General features: G+C 34.1%; 1 protein-coding gene across 1 annotated transcript in view; it reads left to right on the top strand.

The window, feature by feature from the left end:
* LOC130182243 (rho GTPase-activating protein 26-like) overlaps positions 1–15,579 on the top strand; it is a 90,483-nt gene extending 74,904 nt beyond the window's left edge. The window contains exons 21-24 of the mRNA XM_056396994.1: positions 8,149–8,184; positions 8,320–8,430; positions 10,502–10,593; positions 13,413–15,579. Of these exons, the coding sequence (XP_056252969.1) occupies positions 8,149–8,184; positions 8,320–8,430; positions 10,502–10,593; positions 13,413–13,501 (328 nt within the window). The 3' untranslated portion in view covers positions 13,502–15,579. The remainder of the gene's footprint in view (positions 1–8,148; positions 8,185–8,319; positions 8,431–10,501; positions 10,594–13,412) is intronic.
* The last annotated feature ends 12,369 nt before the right edge of the window (positions 15,580–27,948 follow it).

The raw sequence follows: 27,948 nt of genomic DNA, 5'->3' as shown, positions 1-27,948 counted from the left end.
GTGGTCTATATACACATGGCTCTTTATGTATGTATTATATGTATGCATGTGTGATCAAAAATTAATATATTCCCCTTCATTAACTCAGCGTCAGCTAATCTAGATTGAAAGCCCTGCGCTCTTTGCACTCGGTTTACGGCTGTGTTTTATTTTGCATGTATGAGAAAAAATGAGACGTTCGGCAGAGGATTTTATCTTCAAAGACAGATTTGATAACGACAATGAAAACACTACAGATTGGGAGCAGTGGGGAGAGAACGAGTGGTTCCAAAACTATCTGGCTGGAGTAGTCAGTGAAGTGTGAATCTCAGAGGAGCTGCCGTGGCCAGGATCGATAGGGCGAGCTTTTCAAAATTGTGGCACGTTGTCCTTTTAGAGCAGCAGTCCTGCATCGAGGGGGTTTTGACTCTGTCCCAGCCTGGTCAGATGCGTACATGAACTGATGAAGCCTCTTGGATGAGAGGTGAAACGTCTTCCCAGACAAATAATCAAGTCCAGTTGTTTTTTTTTCGATTTAAAACTCCTTTAGGAACAACAAGAGATGAAACCAAAGGGACTCGAGCTAATGCAACGGCAAAATAATGCACATCTGACAGTTACCAATGTTGGATGATTTAATTAAGCAAATTTTCCTATAAATAAATAGGTGTTTTGCTACTCATTTTTCAGTGATTAATAGGTGGTGATGAGACAATGATAAAAGGCTTCGGATTTGCCATCACAATACTGAATGATAGGTGTTTTTAAAGGAAAAAAAGAAAAGAAAGAACTGATTGCATCTCATCAAAAATGTTCACACAGAAAAATCACAACCTGGGAAATGCCTCTTTAGCTTAAATACATGCAGAGTCTTTTGGGTGCCAGTGTGTTCAGTGAAATGTTCTTGAAAAGGTTGACAATCCTTCAGACAGCTTGAGATAGTACATTTTTGCCTCTGTTAGGGCACCAAAACAGAAAATCAGATGAGGAATCATTCCAGCAGATATTTTGTATGTGCACAATGGCCATGTTGTCCTTGAAACCTGTAACTAAGGGATGAATCTAGGGCAAAGGATGGGATCATGTTGCATTTCATTGATTTGGATGTGGCTCTTTGAATTGCTGCACATTATGTAACTCCCTCTATTTTAAACTTTAACTCTAGCAAAACTAAGAAGAAGATGGGTTAAGGGGGGTTAAAAAGAAAAAAATATTTTTTGGGGGCCTTCTGGAATCTATATCTGATTTAAATCTACTCAGAGGTCGGGAGGTGATCTGGACCTGCTGGTCACAGATTACTGGAAACCGATTTAACCATATGTTTACAAGTGCTTTTAAAGACATGCAAACACTACCACGAGTAAGGCAAAAACCACAACTCTTATTCGTAGCTATAGCTGTGAAAATGAGAGAAAAATGACCACATATCAAATACAGTCAGTATTAGTTATACAAACATATTCTGATAAGGAAATAGAGCCTAAACATTAGTTCTGATGGAGGTTTAAGTTTAAGCATGAATTTAATCGAGGTCAAAAGCCAAAAATTTGAGTTTTTTTTAAAGATAGATACTAAACATTAGTTCCCACTACAGTTGTTCTAAACTGGAAGAAGTGAATCAGCGGCTTTAGTGAAATTATACAGTGGAAACTAACATCAGCTTAAGCAGTGACACTTGATTTGTAAAGTGATAAATTTTGAGTGTTGATGATTACCTGAAGTAATACTTAATCACGACAGCGTTAGTGATTGTGTGAGTGTTGACCAACACAGATGTTCAACAAAGAGTCCTTTGTCTACTTCAGGTTCCCCCATGACTACAATGGAAATTCCCTTTTACAGTGTTGTAGAGCCACATTAGTCTTGTTATAGTAAAAATGAATGCCAGTGTTTGCCTACTCATATTAACTGTGACCATTTTAAAGGTGAAATACATATGAAAAACAATTGTTTTGTGTTGTTAAAAGAAAACTTTCGATCCCAAACTGGGGATGTGAAATTTGAAAAGCATGGGTGTTACCAGGAAAGATTTAACAATAAGACGCTATTTAATAGCATTATGGGTAATGTGGTATCCAGTGTTTTTGGAGCTTCACACATACTTTGCCTCTGCTGCTTCAATTTTTGACTATTCTCACAAGTCCCCAAGCGTAATGGAAGTGAATTCTAACTTGCTGATGTGCCCCTCCATAGATCCCAGAGGGAAAAAAAGATTTATTAAAGCCCATTTACAGCATAAAATGCTGCTTAGCCCATGTTTTCTCAGACTTGCAGACTCAGACATGAGCCAAACATAGTTTTCCAAGAAAGGCCAGCCTGCACCCTGATCACAGACAGGAGAGAGGAGCAAAGTCCAGAGGTTAACAACTCTGTCTTTGAAAGCTCCACACTACCCTGAGGCAAATGTTATTTTCAGCTCCGGCACCTTTACTACTGGTCAGGGTTTTCTTTTTTTTTTCTTGTTGCGCGTTTGTTTTCAGGTGGAAAAAACAAAACAGAGAAGTGAAGAGCAAGTCTTGAATGCAGAGTAGAGATAAAGACATAAACAGAGGGCTGTTACTATCAACACAGAAAAAATCTCTATTGTGACTATAACGTTTTCTAGGAAACCTGTTCCTCCCGTCAGTATAACTCCCATGTACACACACACACACACACACACACACACACACACACACACACACACACTCCCTGTCACACATGCACATGCAGTGCCAGTCATCATTACATCTGTGTACTTCTGCTGCCTTTACTGCTTCTTGAAAACTTTTGCTCATTCCCATTTCATTTTTCCTTTTTTGTTTGCCTTCAGCAGAGTGCTCGCAAAGTACATCTCTCTCTTTCACGCTGGCAGTCGCTCATGAGGGAAGTTTTTAAATGGGTTTTAAAGCTGCAGCCATGACAACAATTGATTTTATTTTTTTTTATTTTGTTTTTATTTTTTTCACAGACTTTAAATTCAGAGAGTTTTCTGTGTAGTCTTCCTCTCTTTGACATTTTCTCTCCTCCGCCGTCCTCAGCTCTCTGCTGTAAATATCATCTCAATTATGAGTTCCTGTTACACTGACCACAGATCTCTCGCTGCACCGTCACGAGTGTGGCGGCATGTTTCAACTGGATCTGTTTGGATGATAATGATGATGATAATGAAAACTCCACATAAGCGTTCAGAATAATAATAATAAGCTGATTATTGTTCCAACAGAGTGAGTATAAAACAGCTGCTTTCTCACTCTCCCAGCTAATGTTTGCTGCAGTTTGCGTAAAGCCTGGCATAAAAGCCAGTTTTCAAATAGTAGCATTGATAATAGCATAAATAAATAAAGGTCAGTTGTTAATAGACGCCAGGTACAAAAAAACCCCAAAACAAAACACCGAAGCGGCTGAAATTACTAAAATAGGACACACTCACTATTATGCTGCTCTCACTCTCTTTTCTTCAATAGCAAATACCAGTTTCATCCACATCACATTATCTACCCACCAATAACAGGAAGAGAGAAAGACTTTTAATGTGAAAAATCTGCTGGAGCTGTTGAGTTGCATTAACAGTAGGTCAACATCGATCAGGAAGAACGGAAAGGGGAAAAAGGACTGGAGTTCATTTGTGAATGAAAATTGTGTGTGTGTGTGTGTGTTGTGTGTGTGTGTTTGTGTGTGTGTGTGTGTGTGTGTTGTGTGTGTGTGTGTGTGTGTGTCAGACAAGAGAAAGTGAGAGCAGCAGAGTGGTGAGTATGAGATGACTCTGCTGTTGCACTGAAGAGATTAGAGCTGTCGCTGAGACGATCAAGACAACAAGTAAACACTGAGGAAGTTTTAAGTTTTCGCTAACTGAGAAGCAGGGTAGAATAGGAATAAAAGGCCAAATAAAGACCTGGTTCTCTCTGCCATTGAGGTGAATTATTTTTTGAGAATGTATAGTAAAGCGTTCAGGTGTAAAGTAAAAAAAGATGACAAGTGTCAGCGCTTCATATATACTGTATGTCCTCATTTGTATAGAGAAGTGCAGAGTGCAGGGAGGAAGCAGGACGGTTCATTAACCAACCTAACTAGTGTAATCTCTTCCCTGTCCTTTGTATAACTTCAATCAGCAGCTGCCATTGTGAAAAACAAAGAAAATCTAGTGCGCAATGATACCTGCGTGACATTAGGAGCAATTACAATTAATGAGATGCTCATTCCTGCACTATTCCTGAGAGGTTTTTACACCCTTGTGTTTCTTCTGGTGCCTAAACTTGGTATGTGCAAGGTCATGCAGATTTACTGCTGCAAAGAGCCCTCTAGGCAGTGGATGGTACATTCCGACTCAAAGAAGCTCCACAAGGTCGTAAACTGGCATTTGTCACTGTAAAAACAGATGTGATCAACAGGAGATCTGTCACGCTGGCAAACATGAAGACAACAACTGTGCTGTGTTGTTGCTGTGCTGTGAACCTTTTTTTTTTTTTCCCTTGGAATTTGTCTCAACTGGTACAGTAAATACAGACATACGCCATATTGGTTACAAACACAATGATTTGTTTCCCCTTGATTTGAGATTGCTTTCAGTATTAAAGCTGATGTTGACTGTTGCCGATCTGTTAATTTTAGATACATGCTGCTGTTACTGGCAGCCTTCAAATGTGCCTTTGGATTCACTTTTAATGAGATGGACGGGTGTGTGCTTTTGCCTTCGTGTCTGTGTTGCGGTGAGTGTGTGGGTGTGTTATGACAAAGTGAATAAATGGCCTGTCAGGAGGAGAGGAGAGAGACAGGAGATCAGTTTAATTAAATCGGCTGTCAGATATGCTGCAAGTGTTATAGGAAGACTACGTTTACCTGAAACCAGCTGATTTGTATCCGTATTTGCTCGTGTACAGCATGGCTGGCAAACAGGAAGGGTAATCTGAGAAAGAGTCAAGTTCACTCTCTTTAAAGCTGGAGAAAGAAAGCACTGATTTATACCGAGTCCCACTCAAGTGAACGGGGGAAGTGGTCTCAGACTTTTGGATCCGCTGTAGTTAAAAATATATTCATTGTCAGCTGGAAATCGTCTTTTTCCAACAGCTCCACTGGAGGGAGGGAGAGAAGATGAATGGGTTAGAGGGAGGTAAATAGGATGAAAAGAAATTGGAACAGTGGAAGCAGATGAGAGAGAGCACATTGACAAGCAGTGAGTGACAAATGGAGAGAGATGGTGGATCGTTGAGGGCAGTCAGTCAAGCTGACAGTTTAATATATAAATAAGGCACATAACTGCAACCTTTTGCTGTATTTTCTTAAAGCACATTAATCCATTAAGGTGAAAGTCAGACAAGACCTATACGATGATAAAGCCACATTAATAAAATGTCTTGAATGTGCTTGATTGGGCCTGTTTATGTTGTCATATTTATACTTAATAGGAAATAAGGTCCTGCTAGTTATTTGCAGTGCAGCCCATGTAACGATATTGTGACCTCTCAAAAACAAAACAGTTCTTTTCAGTTAAGTTTCACAATGTGTCACTGTATTAAAAGTATTTCTGTTTCCAGTCTATTTTGGATGTCAGTCAGAGCTCCATCTGCGCAACACTCAGTTAAAAATATTAGAATTTCAAAGTCAAGTCAAAGTCAATTTATAAAGTTGATAGTCTTTCCAATATTCACAAAATCCTGTCAACTCAAACATCCATCATTCTACCCATGATTGATCGGGTCATACAATCAGAAGCAGCCATTGAATGGTCCACGTGGAGAGACTGCTGTTTTCAAGGTCAAAAATTAAATTTCCACCTTGAATCTATTTCACATCCATTCCTTATGTCTATACATGATTATATGATTCCACTGCAGAGTTAAAGCCAATATTATCTGCAGGAGTGCACTGTTGGAAACCGCGGTTGGACTCCTTATAGCAGGTGCAAAGAAAATAACATTTATTACTTCTTTCTGTTCTTTGTGTTTTTGAATGAGTGGCTTTATTAACTGTGGCTATTTAAGTGACCATCATTATCCCAAATCTCGTCCTAGGATATAGCAGCGTCACCATGGCAACCATATTTCACGTCATCACAACTGCCTGATATTGGCTGAAAAATTTGGTTATTTTCTTCCTTTGATAATCATGTGTATGCAGAGTATCTATTTATTTATTCAAGTCACAAACCTTAAAACTGATCAAATCAACATTTTTATATTAACAAAGAATTAAATGACTATGTGTACTATGAAATAACTATTTCTAACCTGGCTCTGCAGTTCCCCCTCAACTCACTGGAGCTTTTTTTTTTAGCATCTTTAAGCTCATTATTTTGGTTTTATGGAGCAAAGCTTTACTCTTTGGTTCAGTCTCTCAGCTCTCATTGTGGTCGTTTCCAGCTGCAACAGATATGAAAAGCTCTTATAAACTGACTTAATGCTGCCTTTCCAGCACAAACAGCTGCCAAATTTGGCAACTAGTTGGTGGACGCAGTGGAGCATTTAGCCACATATATTAGTCAGGAGTTGGTGGAGAACAAAACAGAGAATAAAAAGGGGTGAATGTTAGATTTGCATCAATCGGATGGTCAGAAACCCAACTGAATGCTAACATTGCTCAATATGTGTTTGTAAATTAGCAACTGATGCTTGAAGAAGAAAACATGTCAGTGTTGTGTTTACAGCTTGTTCTGTGGCAACCAAGTGGCTACTAGATACTTACATCAATTCAAACAAAGTGTTGGACCTTCTTCGGAGGCTTATACAGCATTTAAAGAAGTTTAGAAATATCTGAAATTTATACAAATTCAATTTTGTCATCGATTTGTGCTTTAGGGTACTTTGTGCTCATAGCTAGCATTGAGGTGTGGTTACATATATGCTGTTCTGGTGCTTTAATTGTATAAACCCCTCCTATGATTATAGGGGCATTATAGGAGCATTGTGGGTATTGTGTATAACTGAATAGGCTGACCAGTGACTTCTACTCAAATGTCAGATCCCTGTTGATTTTAAGTCTTAAATCCCCTCAGTGATCAGAAGGAAAATGCTTGAGAAGCAATTTTGAAGCCTTTAGAAATCGCAGAGAAATTGGAAGGTCTGCAGACAAGATTTCTCACAGAGAATTATGTGTGTAATTGTCCTCAATTAGAGGTATTTAATATCAGGCAAGTGGCTGCATGAAAAGACGTGCTGTATGTTGAACACTAAATGACGCCTCCCTTGTGTAATCCAGCCTTTTAAGACTTTCTCAGTATTATTTGAGTTCATGTCGGGCAGAACAATGACATAATAGAGAAGCAGAGGCAGCAGAAAATATCTCTGAGCCTGAAACACAAGTAGTCAGTCATGATGCACAAGATCCTGGCTGAGTTTTATCAGTGCTTCAGCATGAATGCAAAGTGGTGGGCGTTCTTCTTCCTCATGACTCTGTTGCTCTTGTTTATGTCACAATCTTCTGATTTTCTGTCATATTTATGTATATTTTAATCACTAAAAATACTGTTGTTCATTGCAAAGCTTGCAAGCACCATGTTGGATGACCATTTGGAAATTAGATGATATTACTATAGGTACACCCTCCCCCTAAATTGGAAAGAGTCTCACTACAACTATGTGTGATTGCAGTAGATGGATGAGCAAATTCTGAATATTCTTTTTGTCTATAAACATGTTAGTCCTGTTGATTTGGCATTACATGTCTTTCCCTGTCTACAGACCCGTAAAATACAGCATGTAGTTCATATATTGACCAGGTATCAGAACCAGAGTGGGGCAAAGTGTATACCTGGTGGAGTCATTTGTTTTGACTCACCAGAATGACCATCATGGCTATTAGCCTTCAGCTAAGGTTGTTATTTTAGTCAGAGGTGGAGCACATTAAGCCACATCACCCTTTGAGAGCTATTAAGGAGTTAGTTTCTCCTTGCAGCTAAATGTTTTGGGTTTTGTTTTATTTAAACTTTTTTTTTCTACTCTGCAAGCTTAGAGGTCTGCGGGCCTTACATTTGTGCCTTGTGTGCTGGAAAGCTAATGCAAGTAGACATCAGTGAGAAGGGAAAACCGTTTAGTAACATAATCACTCTTGAGGTATAATATCTAAATGAATATCAGTTTGGTTAAAATAGCTTTCCTTTGTTTTCACAAGTGCTGAACTGTTGAAGTACTTAACATCTTGGTTCATTGATTGGGACCAGTTATTTAATGTTGGTCTTTATTTCATTTTCTGTAGGCTCAACCCAAAGAGTCGTGGCAGCATCCCTATCAGGTAAACAAACGTGTTTTTAATTTAAGAGAGTCACATTATTCACAGCTGATTATGTCCAGAACTTTGTAGTATGCATGTGTGTTTTTTTCTGTATAATACTGCCAGTGTGTCATTTTGTGTGTATTTGTCCATCAGTGCAACATCCCCCAGCCCCACCTCACCACGGTCTCCTTCCTGGCCGATGTTCTCAGCCCCGTCAAGTCCTCAGCCGACGTCCTCCGCCTCCAGTGACTCCTCTCCTATCAGGTTGGTCAACATTGTCTGGTGATGATTAATAATAATAATAATAATAATAAGCTTTATTTGTAAAGTCACAAAGTGCTTCACAAAAGGATAAAACAACAATAACACAGTTAAATAAAATGAATTAAATTTAAATTCACACAGATGAAAGCCTTATTTTTTATTTTTAAAAAAAGTTTTAAGAAGGGATGCAAAAGCAGTGACAAATCTAGCAAATATTATCTCGGTAGGTAAGTCATTCCAGAGTTTCGGGCTCTGGGAACAACCAGAAGGCCACTATCAGCAGATCTAAAATGGTGACCAGGCTCATATGGAGTTAGTAAATCCTTGATATACATTTATACAGGGACCTGGTTCATTAAGCCTTAAAAGTCAACAATAACATTTTTAGATCAATACCAGAAGGCCAGAATTAGTGCTATATGATAATATTTTCTTGAACTAGTGATAGTCCTAGCAGCAGAAAGTTGGACCAATTGAAGGCAATGTGGGGAAGACTGCGTAATGCCTGTATAGAGGGCATTACCGAAATCTAGCCGTGAAAACATAAACACATGGACAGCACTGTGTAAATCCTAGGAGGATAGGAAAGATTATATTTTTGGAATGAACTTCAATTAGATGAAAAGTCAGAAGAGGTAGGACTGATTGACCCACACTGCTAAATATCTGACTGAAAGAATTTGGTGTGGCAAACGAGAGAATTTCATCGTTTTCATCGGAGATTTGGAAAGTCAGGCAATTTAAATCAGAGAGGCAGTCGGTAAGTTGGGTTAGGCTACTAGGATGTATAAATCATTAAACAGTTTTAACTTTAATAGCCTGAAATACTACAACAGATGAGTGTACTGTATCTGGACATATAAGTGTTCCTCATTAGCATAACACTGATACTGTACATCATTGTTACTAATGATCTGACCTAAGGGCAGCATACAAATGGAAAACTATAACAGACCCAAGGTTGACCCTTGAGGAACTCCATGAGTAAAATGGGAAAGATTGGAAGTTTCCAACAACAACAAATAAAGTTCTATTAGAGAGACAGAAGTGTTGTAAATTAAGAGCAGACCCATTTAGACCCTGGTGTGTTTGACTTTGCACAGATGACACAGTGAAATGAGAGGAGAAGAGGAAATAAGTGAAAGCACTATATTTGTTTATATCCTGTACAGAGCTGTTGTAGTGCCAGGAATTTGACTCAAGCATCTAGTACTATTCAGTAAATTACTGAATGCTGTTAGTGATATGCTAATGTGCTATTATTTACTTAAGTAGCTCTCATTAGGAATAGCAAGGTAATTCAAGAAAAGCTTTTTAACCAAGAAGCTGCAGTGTCCTTCAGCAAAGCACTTCCTCCCTACAAGATTCAAGGAGCTATCATGTAGTGGACCGTGACTTCTGACCTTCCCCATGAAAGGAGAGAATTTAAAAGCTGAATTGCTACTCGGGGGATCAATATACCATCTATTTTTACCCAGATTAGGCAGCAGTCATTCTTATATAAGCTTTTCTATTTAAATTGGAATAAAAATGTATCTTATTTGGGTGCAGTCATTTAACTCAGCCTTGGCAGACAAACTGTGTGTCTGTCACTACATTTCAGTGCTTCAAGTTTCAAGCTTCAAGTGTCCTGGTGCTGCCACAGAAGCTGTTAACAGCTGGTAATCCTTACCATTGCTTTGCACCCTCGAAGTACCAGCCGTTCATCCAACCACTAAACTTTACACGGCAGTTAGCAGGTTCTGTGGCCCAATTCAGTGTAAATTATAGGACTTGCAAGAGAAGAAAACTGTAGTTTAAATGTAAATTTTATAGTCATTATGTGTCCAATAAAAAAGAAAACAAAAGCTAGAACATGAAATCCATAACAGTCCAAGAGGATCACATCATTTAAGTTTGACAAAATCCATTATTGTGTGTGAAGTAGAGCCACTTGGTACTTATAAAACAGTCCATATAAAGTAATGACCTGTCTTTGGCATCTGTAACTTGAGGTGTTATTTTAGGTGTAGTTTGAGATGTCTAAATGAAGGATTGTTAAACATTTTTCTAATTTTCTTAATCTCTCCAGTATTGCGGGCAGGAAGGCTCGAGCGCTGTATGCCTGCAAGGCGGAGCATGACTCTGAGCTGTCCTTCATCGCTGGAACTGTCTTCGAGAATGGTGAGTCAGGCTCTAGACTTTGCCAGCAGAGAGGAGAAAGGAAAGAATGTGGGTTGGTGTTTGTATAAAAACAAACAATTACTGTCGAAACAAAAAAGAAGTACGCCTTGGGAATTTGCTGGACTTAATTTATTTAGCCTCGGTGCCAGATTTCATCGCCAGGGTTGAGTATGTTTGAGTTGTCCAAACGGTCAATGGTTTTGGCCCAAAAAATTATAATTGAAAGACTTTTAACACCATTTTCCCTTGGCTACCATTTCAGTACAGACATTTAATGGTTCCCTGTCATTTCTCCGTAAAGTTTTTCCTTCAGTGTTCATACTAGAGGAACGAGGAAGGTGCAGTGGAGTTGTATAAAAAAGCTTTTTAATTGGTATCATGCGTTTAATTACATGGAGCCTGAATTCGCAGCATGTGATATATTTTTCTGTTTGTTAAGTGTGTTTTTTATCCAGCACTTGTCCTCAAAATAAGCTTGGATATGCACTTGCTTTTATTGCATATTAGAGGTTGGCAAGCAGAATATCAGAGGTTGGCAAGCAGACCGGACTGTAACAGATGCAGTCAAGTGCAATGAATTGCTTTTTGCACGCAGGCAAGAACTTAATATCTTTCAGATGGAGGAGTCATTTGCTTTATACAGGAAAGTGTTGAAAATATTATTTCTATTTTTCAGTGGCTTCCTTTTTTCTTTAACTTTTATTTTCCTTTCCACCTCCCCTCAGTATATGAATCTCATCAGACTGTCTCTGTGGTCCTCTCTTGCCTAATTTCACTTTCTCTAACCGTGAGCTCCCAAAACTGTGAATCATGTTTATCTTTCCACAGTTGTCTTTTGCTCAACTCCTCCAAATGGGCACAAATGTCAGGATAGTAAAACTACTTAAGCAGTACTTGTGCCACTAACACTTGTAATCAGGCCAGAATAACCGTTGAACTGAATAACTGTCATGGTACATTGTAAATCCCTGCAGAAAAAATCAGTTTCCTTGAAGGGACACACACACTCACGCTGTCGGTTGGCACATGCCAGTGTCCCAGACTCCCAGACCCTAAATAGAGTTAGCACAGGGTAAAGCCTGTTGAGAGTTATGTAATGCAGAGCAGTGTCACCGGAGCCCTTTGGGTCAAAATGTGACCTTGGGGACACGTAATCCCTGCAGTGGCATCTCAACACCCCTGTCTGCTCATGGCTAGCCAAGGACAGAGCATCCCAGCTGTCCCCACAGAGCTTACACTGCAGCCTCACAGTCATAAGAACCTGTTACAGTACAATTTTTTTTTTTTACATTTAGGTCAGGCATATCAATGAAGTTCAGTTCAGTTCAGTTGTTCAGTTCACATTTGGTTTTGTTCTTTGATATGAGGTAGCATGGTTTGTGAATTAGATTCCCTGCGAGGGCAAAATGTGGTGAACACACTATTTACTCCTGCTGAGATGTTCATTTTAATTTCCTGCTGTTTTTGCCAGAGGACCTCTTGTTTAGTGAATCTGTACCACATAACAACATACTTTATGCCACAGCCTTTTTGTTGGATTACCTTTCATAACCTCAACTTCAGTTCCTGCCACATATTTATATCAAATCTTTGACTCAGCCAACAGAAAACAAACTCGCTGTCACCTCAATTATTTATTGTGTTTAATAATTACTTGATTTTTCTTCTCAAATTAATAATTTATTCTCTCCAAATTAATAATTAGTGCTCACAAATTCACACAATATTGTTAATGTTTTAACATTAAAGCTGTACTAATCAATATTATTTCTTATGTTGGGTTTATAATGGGTCAAATGAAAATGTGTGGTATATGTAAACTGAAAGAGGAGGCTCGTAGTGACAAACCCACAGAGGATTATCGCCTACCTCTGCAGGTCCCCTCAGCCATACTTAACTTTATTATTTTTATTTATCTTTTAGCTCATTGTCTTGGTTTTAAGGCCAGTGCCTTAACTGCTTTGTTTTCTCTCTCACCACAGAAGTAGGCAGCTGTCATATGCTGTGATAAATCCTAATTTTCACTACCTGTTACACCAACAACAACACACAAAGTTGCTGGCTGGGGAACACAGTGGAGCATTTAGCCGCTAAACAGGCAGATATTTCCTTCAGGAGGAGACCAAAACAAAGCTAATAAGACTTACATTCCTCAGGTGGCCATTATCATGTAGGTGATTATTTCCCAACACGTTTTCCATATCAACTTTATGACGCCATTAATACCGGTTTAAGGAATGTCAAAGATAACATGGCATTGTTAAATTCGTGGCTCATTTAGATTTGATTGTCCACAGCCTGACGCATTTCAGTGTTAGGCTACACAGTTGTTTATGTACCTTTCTGAACAGCCAAAGCTGAGCAGTACAGCTGAAACAACATTCGAAAGCAGCAATTGTATAAACAGAGTGTTTAGGTTAAAAGGATAATAATGATCATCTGACAATTTTAATATACACCCCTTAATACCAACCCAAGCCTGCTGTTAATATATGCCCATAATCATTAAACGTTTTTTTTGTTTTTTTTATACCTGTTACAAAATATAATTTAGGTACTTAGGTCGTTCTCAACATCATTTACATCTGGGGAAAACAGTAGGAAACACTCCTTTCTGGAGTTTGACGTCTTTCATCCTTGCACATATTTCATGCTGACTTATTAGCAGCTATTAATGTTCTCAGTTATTATTTACCCCCACTCTTTCTCTCTCTCACTATCTGCACATGTCCTGTTCAAGTGCCTCATATTCATGGACATTTTTGCCTCTATCTTGAGCTTTTTAGACAAATTCAATGTTTCCACCTCTCTCTTTTCAGTTCATGCCTCCAGGGAGCCGGGCTGGCTGGAAGGGACTCTGGACGGTCGAACAGGACTGATACCAGAAAACTATGTGGAGTTTTTATAGTCCAGGGCTGAGAAAAAGACCTGAACTGGACGATACTGGACTAGTGATGACCAAACTGGACTGGAGGGGGATTAGATTTGTCTGCACAAGACTGAACAGAATCTGTTAGACCATATACTATACTGGACTGGACTTGTCTAGGAGTAGAACTGAAACTGGACCAAGCAGAATCATATCAAACGGATATGATGCAGAAATGAAGAGGAGCAGAGCGGACTTGGGGAGAGACCCATGAATTGCACTGGAAAAAAAGGAGAAAAAAAAAAACTTATGAATCCTTGTGTGGTTCAGGCTGTTATTGGATTAGTGTGGATGGTTTCCCAAGTCCTGGTGAAGATGATGTGGTAATGAACCTGGAATGTGAGTGTGTGTGTAAGAGAAGAAAGGAAAGCTTGTGTGTGTGGGATCACTTGTATAAATGAGTTGATATTTCTGAGCTGTGAGGCTTGTGATTTTTCAGCCTTTGCTTCATTATTTTGAACTGCACTGCCCCACTGCTTCAGCATCTCCTCAGCTAGAAATAGAAAGCTCTGTGGAGATGAAGGGGATGATGACAGTGAACATAATAAAAAAGCAAGTGGCCTCTAAGTTTGGACTTGCTAGTTCACCACCTCTGTGCAGTGTTTGCATGATTGCTTATCCCATTGGGGAGAGAGTGGAGCTTTTAAACCAGATTTAAATGATTGGGTTTGGCTGAATGGCTCCAAATGTGTTTATGAGCACTTTCTGTGTCAGTCCAGTAATTCCCCAGGACAAGACTCAACCTGGCTAATGTTCCACAGCTCCAGTTTAACAGGAGCCCCAAGGCAGATCAGCACAGGAGAAGGTCGCCTGGAAAGCTTTTTGCCAAAAGGTCAGCATCGGGTTTCTCCTTTTTTATAACGCCTCTCCCTGCAGAGTCCTCAAATAATATGTGAAAAATGTTTAGCTCTACAAGCTGATGAGAGGTTTACAATGCATCATAGGAGTAACAACTGATTCCTGCTGGTTAAAACAAGCCCAGCGATGAGACATCACTCTGCTTCCACAGCTCAGATGTCTTTTGATTGTTGGATAATAACTGGACCCTGTATTGTATATAGTTGAGTAATTTTTTGCACTATTTCAGTCCATTTGGGGAATTCTCATGAAACAGGATGTTGTGTTTTCCACATCACAGAGCGCTGGTGTTCCAAACCATCAATGTTCCTCTTCAACTTCACTTCAGAAATACATATGATTGAGCATATATAGTTATTTTAAGTCAGGGTGTTGTTCTTCTTGTTGTAGCCATCATACGGATTCAATCAGCTCCTTTACAGTAGATGCTTTAATCTTCAAAAGCAGTGGAGTAAGCAAACAGCTGAAGTCATTTGGAAGTCAAGTTAACTTTTGTGTTGTTATTACGCACAACATAAGGATCTTTTTTTCTGTTATTATGTAGAATCACAATGTAACAGTGTGAAGTGGATAGACATTTACAGACAAGACATTAATTCATAAGAAAATGAAATGCAGATGTGTTTTTTTTTTTGCAGAGAAGCTCAGACATAATTTTTCAGAACTGTTCATATACATATGTGAAAGCTGGTCTGCTTTGGGGCTCCAATGAATGTCCTCATTTCATGAGTCAAAGCTCAACTTTTTCCTTTAACCACTTTGGTGAACGTCTGTATTAACTCTTCTAGGGAAAAAAAGGTTTTCGTTTAAATTTTTTCTTTTAGGACAGAATATTGAAAGAATATTATAGCATTTTAACAGGAAAATCAAATGGGAGAGAAAAAAATGTGAAATGAGACTACTTTGTTCATATCTAAACTTCTTATTTATGAGACTTTCTTAAAGGCGCAATCCTGAACTGTATTCTTTTTTGAAGTGTTTTATTGACATTGTAAATAAATACACAACATTTGATAAGGTATAATTTTTTTAAGTATGAAATTTTATATTTTGTATTTTTAGCATACTAACTTAATTCCTTCTTTGTTGCCCAGATTTTTGTATCATTTAATTCTATCTACAGCCTTAAATATTCCTTCAGATGTTTTGGTGAATTGATAAGCATGTGCAGAATTAAAGATAAATGTTGACTGGCTGCAGCTTTGATTCTTTTTTCTGATTTATTGCCTGGCCTGAATATTTATACTGTGGCAGTATTCACACATGTTGCAGTACTTACTTGGTATTTGATGACATAACTGCAGTGTTTTAAGGTGTCGCACCGGCATCTACAAAAGTGAAATTTTGGACCAAAATCAAGTAATTTTTACAGAAACAATGAATGGATAAGCTCATGGCTGCATGCCATTGACCAATTTTAACCCATCTTGATAATGGTGACCTAAACTTTCAAGCTATTGCACAACCTGAAAATAATCACTACATCACTAAGCTTCCGACACAGGCTATTGTGCCTGTTTCGGACGCGCCACAGTTGTGGTTCCACTGTGAGTAGAACTTTGTTAGTCTAAAATTGATTTTAAACCTCAAGAAGCATGAAGACAATAGATGTGTCATTTTATTCCTTTGTTCACAAACTAAACAAATGATAATGATGATGATAACATGTAATTTACTCACTTAGACTTGGTGAATGTAATTTTGAGCTTTGAACAAAACCATGCTAGTTGTTTCCCCCTGCCTTAATTCCTTCATGCTAACCTAAGCTAATTGCCCACCAATTAGCTTGGGCGCTCCAAGCTTAACACACAGGCTTAACACACAGGCACACATATGTCTGTGTGTTAAGCTTGGAGCTGGGAGGCAATTACTTTGTGTGTGTTTTAATGATATAACATACAGATAGCTGAAAACTCCGCATCTGCCCAAAAACCAGCAAGTTACCAACAACGACCGGAACCATTCTTGTGTCCAAACTTCAGTAGGCAGAAAAAATCAGTCAGTTAAGTCAAAGCAGATGCAATCCGGAATTGACAGAGTCAGCGTGCGGATTTTTTCCTCTGGAAGAATAGAAGCAGATGAACTGCGGATCGATGCGAATATTTGGATCTTAAAAGTTCACAAAGATAAGTCACACAATGTGGTCAAACCTAGGGTGAAGGTTTGGTCTCAACATTGGAAGGGACACAATAACCCCGCCTCCCGTCCAAAAGAAAGGAATTGACTTTTTAATGCTGTCAACCAAACAGTGTGTTAATGTATGAATTTACATTCAGAAATGCCCTGACGTAAATGTAATATATGTACATTTGTTGAATTTCCATATATGAAATGTACATATGAAGTAAAATCATATATGTATGTACAGTATAGCATATGAAGATATATATATATATATATATATATATATATATATATATATATTAGATATGAAACCTGAAATTGGAACAATATTATGTTGACATATATGTCTAGCTGCATGTATTTTAGTATGTGTGTTTTTATTATAGGTTTATACTATAGATACTGTATATGTTACATGAATAAATATCAATCCCAAAGTGTATGTTCATTGTATAAGTAAATATAAAAGGGACAAGTATGTCATGGATTAATCATAAGTCATAGTATATTAAGGAATAAAAAGTTCAAAAAATGTAATAGTATAATAAGGCCTAAAATGTCATAGTATAGTATGGCATAAAATGTCATAGTATAGTAAGACATAAAAGTTAAAAAACGTCATAGTATAGTAAGGCATAATAAATTCAAAAAAACGTCATGGTATAATAAGGCATAAAACGTCATAGTATAGTAATAAAATGTTCATGAACGGCATATTATAGTAAGGCATAAAAAGTTCAGAAAACATTATTGTGTGGTGAGGCACAAAACCTCATAGTATAGTATGGCATAAAACATCATAGTATAGTAAGGCATAAAAAGTTGACAAAAAGTCATAGTATAGTATGTCATAAAATGTTCATAAACGTCAATGTATAATAAGGCATAAAAAGTAAAAAAAAAAACGTCATTGTATAGTGAGGAATAGAATGTCATAGTATAGTATGGCATAAAAAGTCATACTAAAGTAAGGCATAAAAATTTCAAAAGTCGTCATAGTATAGAAAGGCATAAAAAGTTGAAAAAACGTCATAGTATAGTATGGCATAAAACGTCATAGTATAGTAAGGCCTAAAAAGTTCAAAAAACATTATTTTATGGTGAGGCATAAAACGTCAATGTATTGTAAGGTATAAAAAGTTCAAAAATCTTCATAGTATAGAAAGGCATAAAAAGTTCAAAAAACATCATGGTATAATAAGGTGAAAAACGTCAATGTATTGTAAGGTATAAAAAGTTCAAAAATCTTCATAGTATAGTAAGGCATATAAAGTTCAAAAACGTCATAGTATAGTATGGCATAAAAAGTTAAAAAAAACTTTATTGTATGGTGAGGCATAAAACATCATAATATAGTATGGCATAAAATGTCAAACTATAGTTAGGCATAAAAAGTTCAAAAAACGTCATAGTATAGTATGGCATAAAACGTCATAGTATAGTAAGGCATAAAAAGTTCAAAAATCGTCATAGTATAGTAAGGCATAATAAGGCATAAAACGTCATAAATACTAAGGCATAAAAAGTTCAAAAATCGTCATAGTATAATAAGGCTTAAAAAGTTCAAACAAAGTCAAAGTATAGTGAGGCATAAAACGTCATATTATACTAAGGCATAAGAATTTCAAAAATCGTCATACTATAGTATGGCATAAAACGTCATAGTATAGTGAGGCATAAAAAGTTAAAAAATGGTCACAGTATAGTAAGGCATAAAAAGTTCAAAAATCATCATAGTATAATAAGGCATAAAAAGTTTTAAAAAAGTCATAGTATAGTATGGCATAAAACGTCATAGTATAGTAAGGCATAAAAAGTTCAAAAATGGTCATAGTATAGTAAGGCATAAAAAGTTCAAAAAACGTCATAGTATAATAAGGCTAAAAACGTCATAGTATTGTAAGGTATAAAATGTTCAAAAAAAGGTCATTGTATAATGAGGCATAAAACGTCATAGTATAGTATGACATAAAATGTCATAAAATGGAAAGGCATAAAAAGTTCAAAAAACGTCATAGTATAATAAGGCATAAAACGTCATAGTATAGTAAGGCTTAAAAGGTTCAAAAAAATCATAGCACAGTGAGGCATAAAACGTTCAAAAATCGTCATAGTATAATAAGGCTTAAAAAGTTCAAAAAAAGTCATAGTATAGTGAGGCATAAAATGTCATAGTATAGTATGGAATAAAACGTCCTACGATAGTAAGGCATAAAAATTTCAAAAACCTCATAGTATAGAAACGCATAAAAATTAAAAAAATCGTCATAGTATAGTCAGGCATAAAAAGTTGAAAAAACGTCATAGTATAGTGAGGCATAAAACGTTCAAAAATCGTCATAGTATAGTAAGGCATAAAATGTCATACTATAATAAGGCAGTTAAAGTAAAAAAAACGTCATAGTATATTAAGGCATAAAACATCATAGTATAATAAGGTGAAAAACGTCAATGTATTGTAAGGTATAAAAAGTTCAAAAATCTTCATAGTATAGTAAGGCATAAAAAGTTCAAAAAACGTCATAGTATAGTATGGCATAAAACGTCATCGTATAGTAAGGCATAAAAAGTTCAAAAACGTCATAGTATAGTATGGCATAAAAAGTTAAAAAAAACTTTATTGTATGGTGAGGCATAAAACGTCATACTATAGTATGGCATAAAACGTCATAGTATAGTGAGGCATAAAAAGTTAAAAAATGGTCACAGTATAGTAAGGCATAAAAAGTTCAAAAATCATCATAGTATAATAAGGCATAAAAAGTTTTAAAAAAGTCATAGTATAGTATGGCATAAAACGTCATAGTATAGTAAGGCATAAAAAGTTCAAAAATGGTCATAGTATAGTAAGGCATAAAAAGTTCAAAAAACGTCATAGTATAATAAGGCTAAAAACGTCATAGTATTGTAAGGTATAAAATGTTCAAAAAAAGGTCATTGTATAATGAGGCATAAAACGTCATAGTATAGTATGACATAAAATGTCATAAAATGGAAAGGCATAAAAAGTTCAAAAAACGTCATAGTATAATAAGGCATAAAACGTCATAGTATAGTAAGGCTTAAAAGGTTCAAAAAAATCATAGCACAGTGAGGCATAAAACGTTCAAAAATCGTCATAGTATAATAAGGCTTAAAAAGTTCAAAAAAAGTCATAGTATAGTGAGGCATAAAATGTCATAGTATAGTATGGAATAAAACGTCCTACGATAGTAAGGCATAAAAATTTCAAAAACCTCATAGTATAGAAACGCATAAAAATTAAAAAAATCGTCATAGTATAGTCAGGCATAAAAAGTTGAAAAAACGTCATAGTATAGTATGGCATAAAACGTCATAGTATAGTAAGGCATAAAATGTCATACTATAATAAGGCAGTTAAAGTAAAAAAAACGTCATAGTATATTAAGGCATAAAACGTCATAGTATAATAAGGTGAAAAACGTCAATGTATTGTAAGGTATAAAAAGTTCAAAAATCTTCATAGTATAGTAAGGCATAAAAAGTTCAAAAAACGTCATAGTATAGTATGGCATAAAACGTCATCGTATAGTAAGGAATAAAAAGTTCAAAAACGTCATAGTATAGTATGGCATAAAAAGTTAAAAAAAACTTTATTGTATGGTGAGGCATAAAACGTCATAGTATAGTATGGCATAGAACGTCATAGTATAGTAAGGCTTAAAAAGTAAAAAAAAAAGTCATAGTATAGTATGGCATAAGACGTCATACTATAGTAAGGCATTAAAATTTGAAAAATCGTCATGGTATAGTAAGGCATAATAAGGCATAAAACGTCATAAATACTAAGGCATAGAAAGTTCAAAAATCGTCATAGTATAATAAGGCTTAAAAAGTTCAAACAAAGTCAAAGTATAGTGAGGCACAAAACGTCATATTATACTAAGGCATAAAAATTTCAAAAATCGTCATACTATAGTATGGCATAAAACGTCATAGTATAGTGGGGCATAAAAAGTAAAAAAATGGTCACAGTATAGTAGGGCATAAAAAGTTCAAAAATCATCATAGTATAATAAGTCATAAAACGTCATAAATAATAAGGAATAAAAAGTTCAAAAAAAGGTAATTGTATAATGAGGCATAAAACGTCATAGTATAGTATGGCATAAAATGTCATAAAATGGAAAGGCATAAAAAGTTCAAAAAACGTCATAGTATAATAAGTCATAAAACGTCATAGTATAGTAAGGCTTAAAAGGTTCAAAAAAATCATAGTATAGTGAGGCATAAAACGTTCAAAAATCGTCATAGTATAATAAGGCTTAAAAAGTTAAAAAAAAGTCATAGTATAGTGAGACATAAAATGTCATAGTATAGTATGGAATAAAACGTCGTACGATAGTAAGGCATAAAAATTTCAAAAACCTCATAGTATAGAAACGCATAAAAATTAAAAAAATCGTCATAGTATAGTCAGGCATAAAAAGTTGAAAATACGTCATAGTATAGTATGGCATAAAATGTCATAGTATAGTAAGGCATAAAATGTCATACTATAATAAGGCAGTTAAAGTAAAAAAAAAAGTCATAGTATAGTATGGCATAAGACGTCATACTATAGTAAGGCATTAAAATTTGAAAAATCGTCATGGTATAGTAAGGCATAATAAGGCATAAAACGTCATAAATACTAAGGCATAGAAAGTTCAAAAATCGTCATAGTATAATAAGGCTTAAAAAGTTCAAACAAAGTCAAAGTATAGTGAGGCACAAAACGTCATATTATACTAAGGCATAAAAATTTCAAAAATCGTCATACTATAGTATGGCATAAAACGTCATAGTATAGTGGGGCATAAAAAGTAAAAAAATGGTCACAGTATAGTAGGGCATAAAAAGTTCAAAAATCATCATAGTATAATAAGGCATAAAAAGTTCAAAAAAAGGTAATTGTATAATGAGGCATAAAACGTCATAGTATAGTATGGCATAAAATGTCATAAAATGGAAAGGCATAAAAAGTTCAAAAAACGTCATAGTATAATAAGTCATAAAACGTCATAGTATAGTAAGGCTTAAAAGGTTCAAAAAAATCATAGTATAGTGAGGCATAAAACGTTCAAAAATCGTCATAGTATAATAAGGCTTAAAAAGTTAAAAAAAAGTCATAGTATAGTGAGACATAAAATGTCATAGTATAGTATGGAATAAAACGTCGTACGATAGTAAGGCATAAAAATTTCAAAAACCTCATAGTATAGAAACGCATAAAAATTAAAAAAATCGTCATAGTATAGTCAGGCATAAAAAGTTGAAAATACGTCATAGTATAGTATGGCATAAAACGTCATAGTATAGTAAGGCATAAAATGTCATACTATAATAAGGCAGTTAAAGTAAAAAAAAAGTCATAGTATATTAAGGCATAAAACGTCATAGTATAATAAGTCATAAAAATTTCAAAAATCATCATAGTATAATAAGGCATAAAAAGTTCAAAAAGAGTCATAGTTTAGTATGGCATAAAACGTCATACTATAGTAAGGCATGAAAATTTGAAAAATCATCATAGTATAGTAAGGCATAATAAGGCATAAAACGTCATAAATAATAAGGAATAAAAAGTTCAAAAATCGTCATTGTATAATAATGCTTAAAAAGTTCAAAAAAAGTCATAGTATAGTATGGCATAAAACGTCATAGTATAGTAAGGCATAAAATGTCATACTATAATAAGGCAGTTAAAGTAAAAAAAACGTCATAGTATATTAAGGCATAAAACGTCATAGTATAATAAGGCATAAAAATTAAAAAAATCATCATAGTATAATAAGGCATAAAAAGTTCAAAAAGAGTCATAGTTTAGTATGGCATAAAACGTCATACTATAGTAAGGCATGAAAATTTGAAAAATCATCATAGTATAGTAAGGCATAATAAGGCATAAAACGTCATAAATAATAAGGAATAAAAAGTTCAAAAATCGTCATTGTATAATAATGCTTAAAAAGTTAAAAAAAAGTCATAGTATAGTATGGCATAAAACGTCATAGTATAGTAAGGCATAAAATGTCATACTATAATAAGGCAGTTAAAGTAAAAAAAAACGTCATAGTATATTAAGGCATAAAACGTCATAGTATAATAAGGCATAAAAATTAAAAAAATCATCATAGTATAATAAGGCATAAAAAGTTCAAAAAGAGTCATAGTTTAGTATGGCATAAAACGTCATACTATAGTAAGGCATGAAAATTTGAAAAATCATCATAGTATAGTAAGGCATAATAAGGCATAAAACGTCATAAATGATAAGGAATAAAAAGTTCAAAAATCGTCATAGTATAATAATGCTTAAAAAGTTCAAAAAAAGTCATAGTATAGTAAGGCATAAAAAGTTCAAAAATCGTCTTAGTATAGTAAGGCATAAAAAGTTCAAAAATCATCATAGTATAATAAGGCATAAAAAGTTCAAAAAACGTCATAGTATAATAAGGCTAAAAACGTCATAGTATTGTAAGGTATAAAATGTTCCAAAAACATCATTGTATAATGAGGCATAAAACGTCATAGTATAGTATGGCATAAAATGTCATAAAATGGAAAGGCATAAAAAGTTCAAAAAACGTCATAGTATAATAAGGCATAAAACGTCATAGAATAGTAAGGCTCAAAAAGTAAGAAAAAAATCATAGTATAGTGAGGCATAAAAGGTTCAAAAATCGTCATAGTATAGTCAGGCATAAAAAGTTGAAAAAATGTCATAGTATAATAAGGCGAAAAAACGTCATAGTATTGTAAGGTATAAAAAGTTCAAAAATCTTCATAGTATAGAAAGGCATAAAAAGTTAAAAAAACGTCATGGTATAATAAGGTGTAAAACGTCAATCTATTGTAAGGTATAAAAAGTTCAAAAATCTTCATAGTATAGTAAGGCATAAAAAGTTCAAAAAACGTCATAGTATAGTCTGGCATAAAACGTCATCGTATAGTAAGGCATGAAAAGTTCAAAAACGTCATAGTATAGTAAGGCATAAAAAGTTAAAAAAAACTTTATTGTATGGTGAGGCATAAAAAATCATAGTATAGTATGGCATAAAATGTCAAAATATAGTTAGGCATAAAAAGTTCAAAAAAAGTCATAGTATAGTAAGGCATAATAAGGCATAAAACGTCATACTATAGTAAGGCATAAAAAGTTCAAAAATCGTCATAGTATAATAAGGTTTAAAAAGTTCAAAAAAAGTCATAGTATAGTGAGGCATAAAAAGTTGAAAATACATCATAGTATAGTATGGCATAAAACGTTCAAAAATGGTCATAGTATAATAAGGCATAAAAAGTTTTAAAAAAGTCATAGTATAGTATGGCATAAAACGTCATAGTATAGTAAGGCATAAAAAGTTCAAAAATGGTCATAGTATAGTAAGGCATAAAAAGTTCAAAAAACGTCATAGTATAATAAGGCTAAAAACGTCATAGTATTGTAAGGTATAAAATGTTCCAAAAACGTCATTGTCTAATGAGGCATAAAACGTCATAGTATAGTATGGCATAAAATGTCATAAAATGGAAAGGCATAAAAAGTTCAAAAAACGTCATAGTATAATAAGGCATAAAACGTCATAGTATAGTAAGGCTTAAAAGGTTCAAAAAAATCATAGCACAGTGAGGCATAAAAATTTCAAAAATCGTCATACTATAGTATGGCATAAAACGTCAAAACGGCATAAAAAAGTTCAAAAATCATCATAGTATAATAAGACAGAAAAGTTCAAACAAAGTCAAAGTATAGTGAGGCATAAAACATCATATTATACTAAGGCATAAAAATTTAAAAAATTGTCATACTATAGTATGGCATAAAACGTCATAGTATAGTGAGGCATAAAAAGTTAAAAAATGGTCACAGTATAGTACGGCATAAAAAGTTCAAAAATCGTCATAGTATAATAAGGCATAAAAAGTTTTAAAAAAGTCATAGTATAGTATGGCATAAAACGTCATCGTATAGTAAGGCATAAAAAGTTCAAAAACGTCATAGTATAGTAAGGCATAAAAAGTTCAAAAAACGTCATAGTATAATAAGGCTAAAAACGTCATAGTATTGTGAGGTATAAAATGTTCCAAAAACGTCATTCTATAATGAGGCATAAAACGTCATAGTATAGTATGGCATAAAATGTCATAAAATGGAAAGGCATAAAAAGTTAAAAAAATGGTCACAGTATAGTAAGGCATAAAAAGTTCAAAAATGGTCATAGTATAATAAGGCATAAAAAGTTTTAAAAAAAGTCATAGTATAGTATGGCATAAAACGTCATAGTATAGTAAGGCATAAAAAGTTCAAAAATGGTCATAGTATAGTAAGGCATAAAAAGTTAAAAAAACGTCATAGTATTATAAGGCCTAAAACGTCATAGTATAGTATGGCATAAAATGTCATAAAATGGAAAGGCATAAAAAGTTCAAAAAACGTCATAGTATAATAAGGCATAAAACGTCATAGTATTGTAAGATATAAAAAGTTTAAAAAACGTCATGGTATAATAAGGTGTAAAACGTCAATCTATTGTAAGGTATAAAAAGTTCAAAAATCTTCATAGTATAGTAAGGCATAAAAAGTTCAAAAAACGTCATAGTATAGTCTGGCATAAAACGTCATCGTATAGTAAGGCATGAAAAGTTCAAAAACGTCATAGTATAGTAAGGCATAAAAAGTTAAAAAAAACTTTATTGTATGGTGAGGCATAAAAAATCATAGTATAGTATGGCATAAAATGTCAAAATATAGTTAGGCATAAAAAGTTCAAAAAAAGTCATAGTATAGTATGGCATAAAACGTCATACTATAGTAAGGCATAAAAAGTTCAAAAATCGTCATAGTATAATAAGGTTTAAAAAGTTCAAAAAAAGTCATAGTATAGTGAGGCATAAAAAGTTGAAAATACATCATAGTATAGTATGGCATAAAACGTTCAAAAATGGTCATAGTATAATAAGGCATAAAAAGTTTTAAAAAAGTCATAGTATAGAATGGCATAAAACGTCATAGTATAGTAAGGCATAAAAAGTTCAAAAATGGTCATAGTATAGTAAGGCATAAAAAGTTCAAAAAACGTCATAGTATAATAAGGCTAAAAACGTCATAGTATTGTGAGGTATAAAATGTTCCAAAAACGTCATTGTCTAATGAGGCATAAAACGTCATAGTATAGTATGGCATAAAATGTCATAAAATGGAAAGGCATAAAAAGTTCAAAAAACGTCATAGTATAATAAGGCATAAAACGTCATAGTATAGTAAGGCTTAAAAGGTTCAAAAAAATCATAGCACAGTGAGGCATAAAAATTTCAAAAATCGTCATACTATAGTATGGCATAAAACGTCAAAACGGCATAAAAAAGTTCAAAAATCATCATAGTATAATAAGACAGAAAAGTTCAAACAAAGTCAAAGTATAGTGAGGCATAAAACATCATATTATACTAAGGCATAAAAATTTAAAAAATTGTCATACTATAGTATGGCATAAAACGTCATAGTATAGTGAGGCATAAAAAGTTAAAAAATGGTCACAGTATAGTACGGCATAAAAAGTTCAAAAATCGTCATAGTATAATAAGGCATAAAAAGTTTTAAAAAAGTCATAGTATAGTATGGCATAAAACGTCATCGTATAGTAAGGCATAAAAAGTTCAAAAACGTCATAGTATAGTAAGGCATAAAAAGTTCAAAAAACGTCATAGTATAATAAGGCTAAAAACGTCATAGTATTGTGAGGTATAAAATGTTCCAAAAACGTCATTCTATAATGAGGCATAAAACGTCATAGTATAGTATGGCATAAAATGTCATAAAATGGAAAGGCATAAAAAGTTAAAAAATGGTCACAGTATAGTAAGGCATAAAAAGTTCAAAAATGTCATAGTATAATAAGGCATAAAAAGTTTTAAAAAAGTCATAGTATAGTATGGCATAAAACGTCATAGTATAGTAAGGCATAAAAAGTTCAAAAATGGTCATAGTATAGTAAGGCATAAAAAGTTAAAAAAACGTCATAGTATAATAAGGCATAAAACGTTCAAAAATGGTCATAGTATAGTATGGCATAAAATGTCATAAAATGGAAAGGCATAAAAAGTAAAAAAAAAAACGTCATAGTATAATAAGGCATAAAACGTCATAGTATTGTAAGATATAAAAAGTTTAAAAAACGTCATAGTATAATAAGGCATAAAAAGTTAAAAAATCATCATAGTATAATAAGGCTAAAAACTTCATAGTATTGTAAGGTATAAAATGTTCCAAAAACGTCATTGTATAATGTGGCATAAAACGTCATAAAATGGAAATGCATAAAAAGTTCAAAAAACGTCATAGTATAATAAGGCATAAAACGTCATAGTATAGTAAGGCTTAAAAGGTTCAAAAAAATCATAGCACAGTGAGGCATAAAAATTTCAAAAATCGTCATACTATAGTATGGCATAAAACGTCAAAACGGCATAAAAAAGTTCAAAAATCATCATAGTATAATAAGACAGAAAAGTTCAAACAAAGTCAAAGTATAGTGAGGCATAAAACATCATATTATAATAAGGCATAAAAATTAAAAAAATTGTCATACTATAGTATGGCATAAAACGTCATAGTATAGTGAGGCATAAAAAGTTCAAAAATGGTCACAGTATAGTACGGCATAAAAAGTTCAAAAATCGTCATAGTATAATAAGGCATAAAAAGTTTTTAAAAAGTCATAGTATAGTATGGCATAAAACGTCATCGTATAGGAAGGCATAAAAAGTTCAAAAACGTCATAGTATAGTAAGGCATAAAAAGTTCAAAAAACGTCATAGTATAATAAGGCTAAAAACGTCATAGTATTGTGAGGTATAAAATGTTCCAAAAACGTCATTCTATAATGAGGCATAAAACGTCATAGTATAGTAAGGCATAAAAAGTTCAAAAATCGTCATAGTATAATAAGGCTTAAAAAGTTCAAAAAAAGTCATAGTATAGTATGGCATAAAACGTCATACTATAGTAAGGCATAAAAATTTGAAAAATCGTCATAGTATAGTAAGGCATAATAAGGCATAAAATGTCATAAATAATTAGGCATAAAAAGTTCAAAAATCGTCATAGTATAATAAGGTTTAAAAAGTTCAAAAAAAGTCATAGTATAGTGAGGCATAAAAAGTTGAAAAAACGTCATAGTATAGTATGGCATAAAACGTCATAGTATAGTAAGGCATAAAATGTCATACTATAATAAGGCAGTTAAAGTAAAAAAAAACGTCATAGTATAATAAGGCATAAAACGTCATAAATAATAAGAAATAAAAAGTTCAAAAATCGTCATAGTATAATAAGGCATAAAAAGTTCAAAAAACGTCATAGTATAATAAGGCTAAAAACGTCATAGTATTGTAAGGTATAAAATGTTCCAAAAACGTCATTGTATAATGAGGCATAA

This window comes from Seriola aureovittata, chromosome 15, assembly GCF_021018895.1.
Source record: "Seriola aureovittata isolate HTS-2021-v1 ecotype China chromosome 15, ASM2101889v1, whole genome shotgun sequence".
NCBI lineage: Eukaryota > Metazoa > Chordata > Actinopteri > Carangiformes > Carangidae > Seriola > Seriola aureovittata.
The sequence above is the reverse complement of the archived record's forward strand: the minus strand, read 5'-3'. Positions and strand labels throughout refer to the sequence as shown.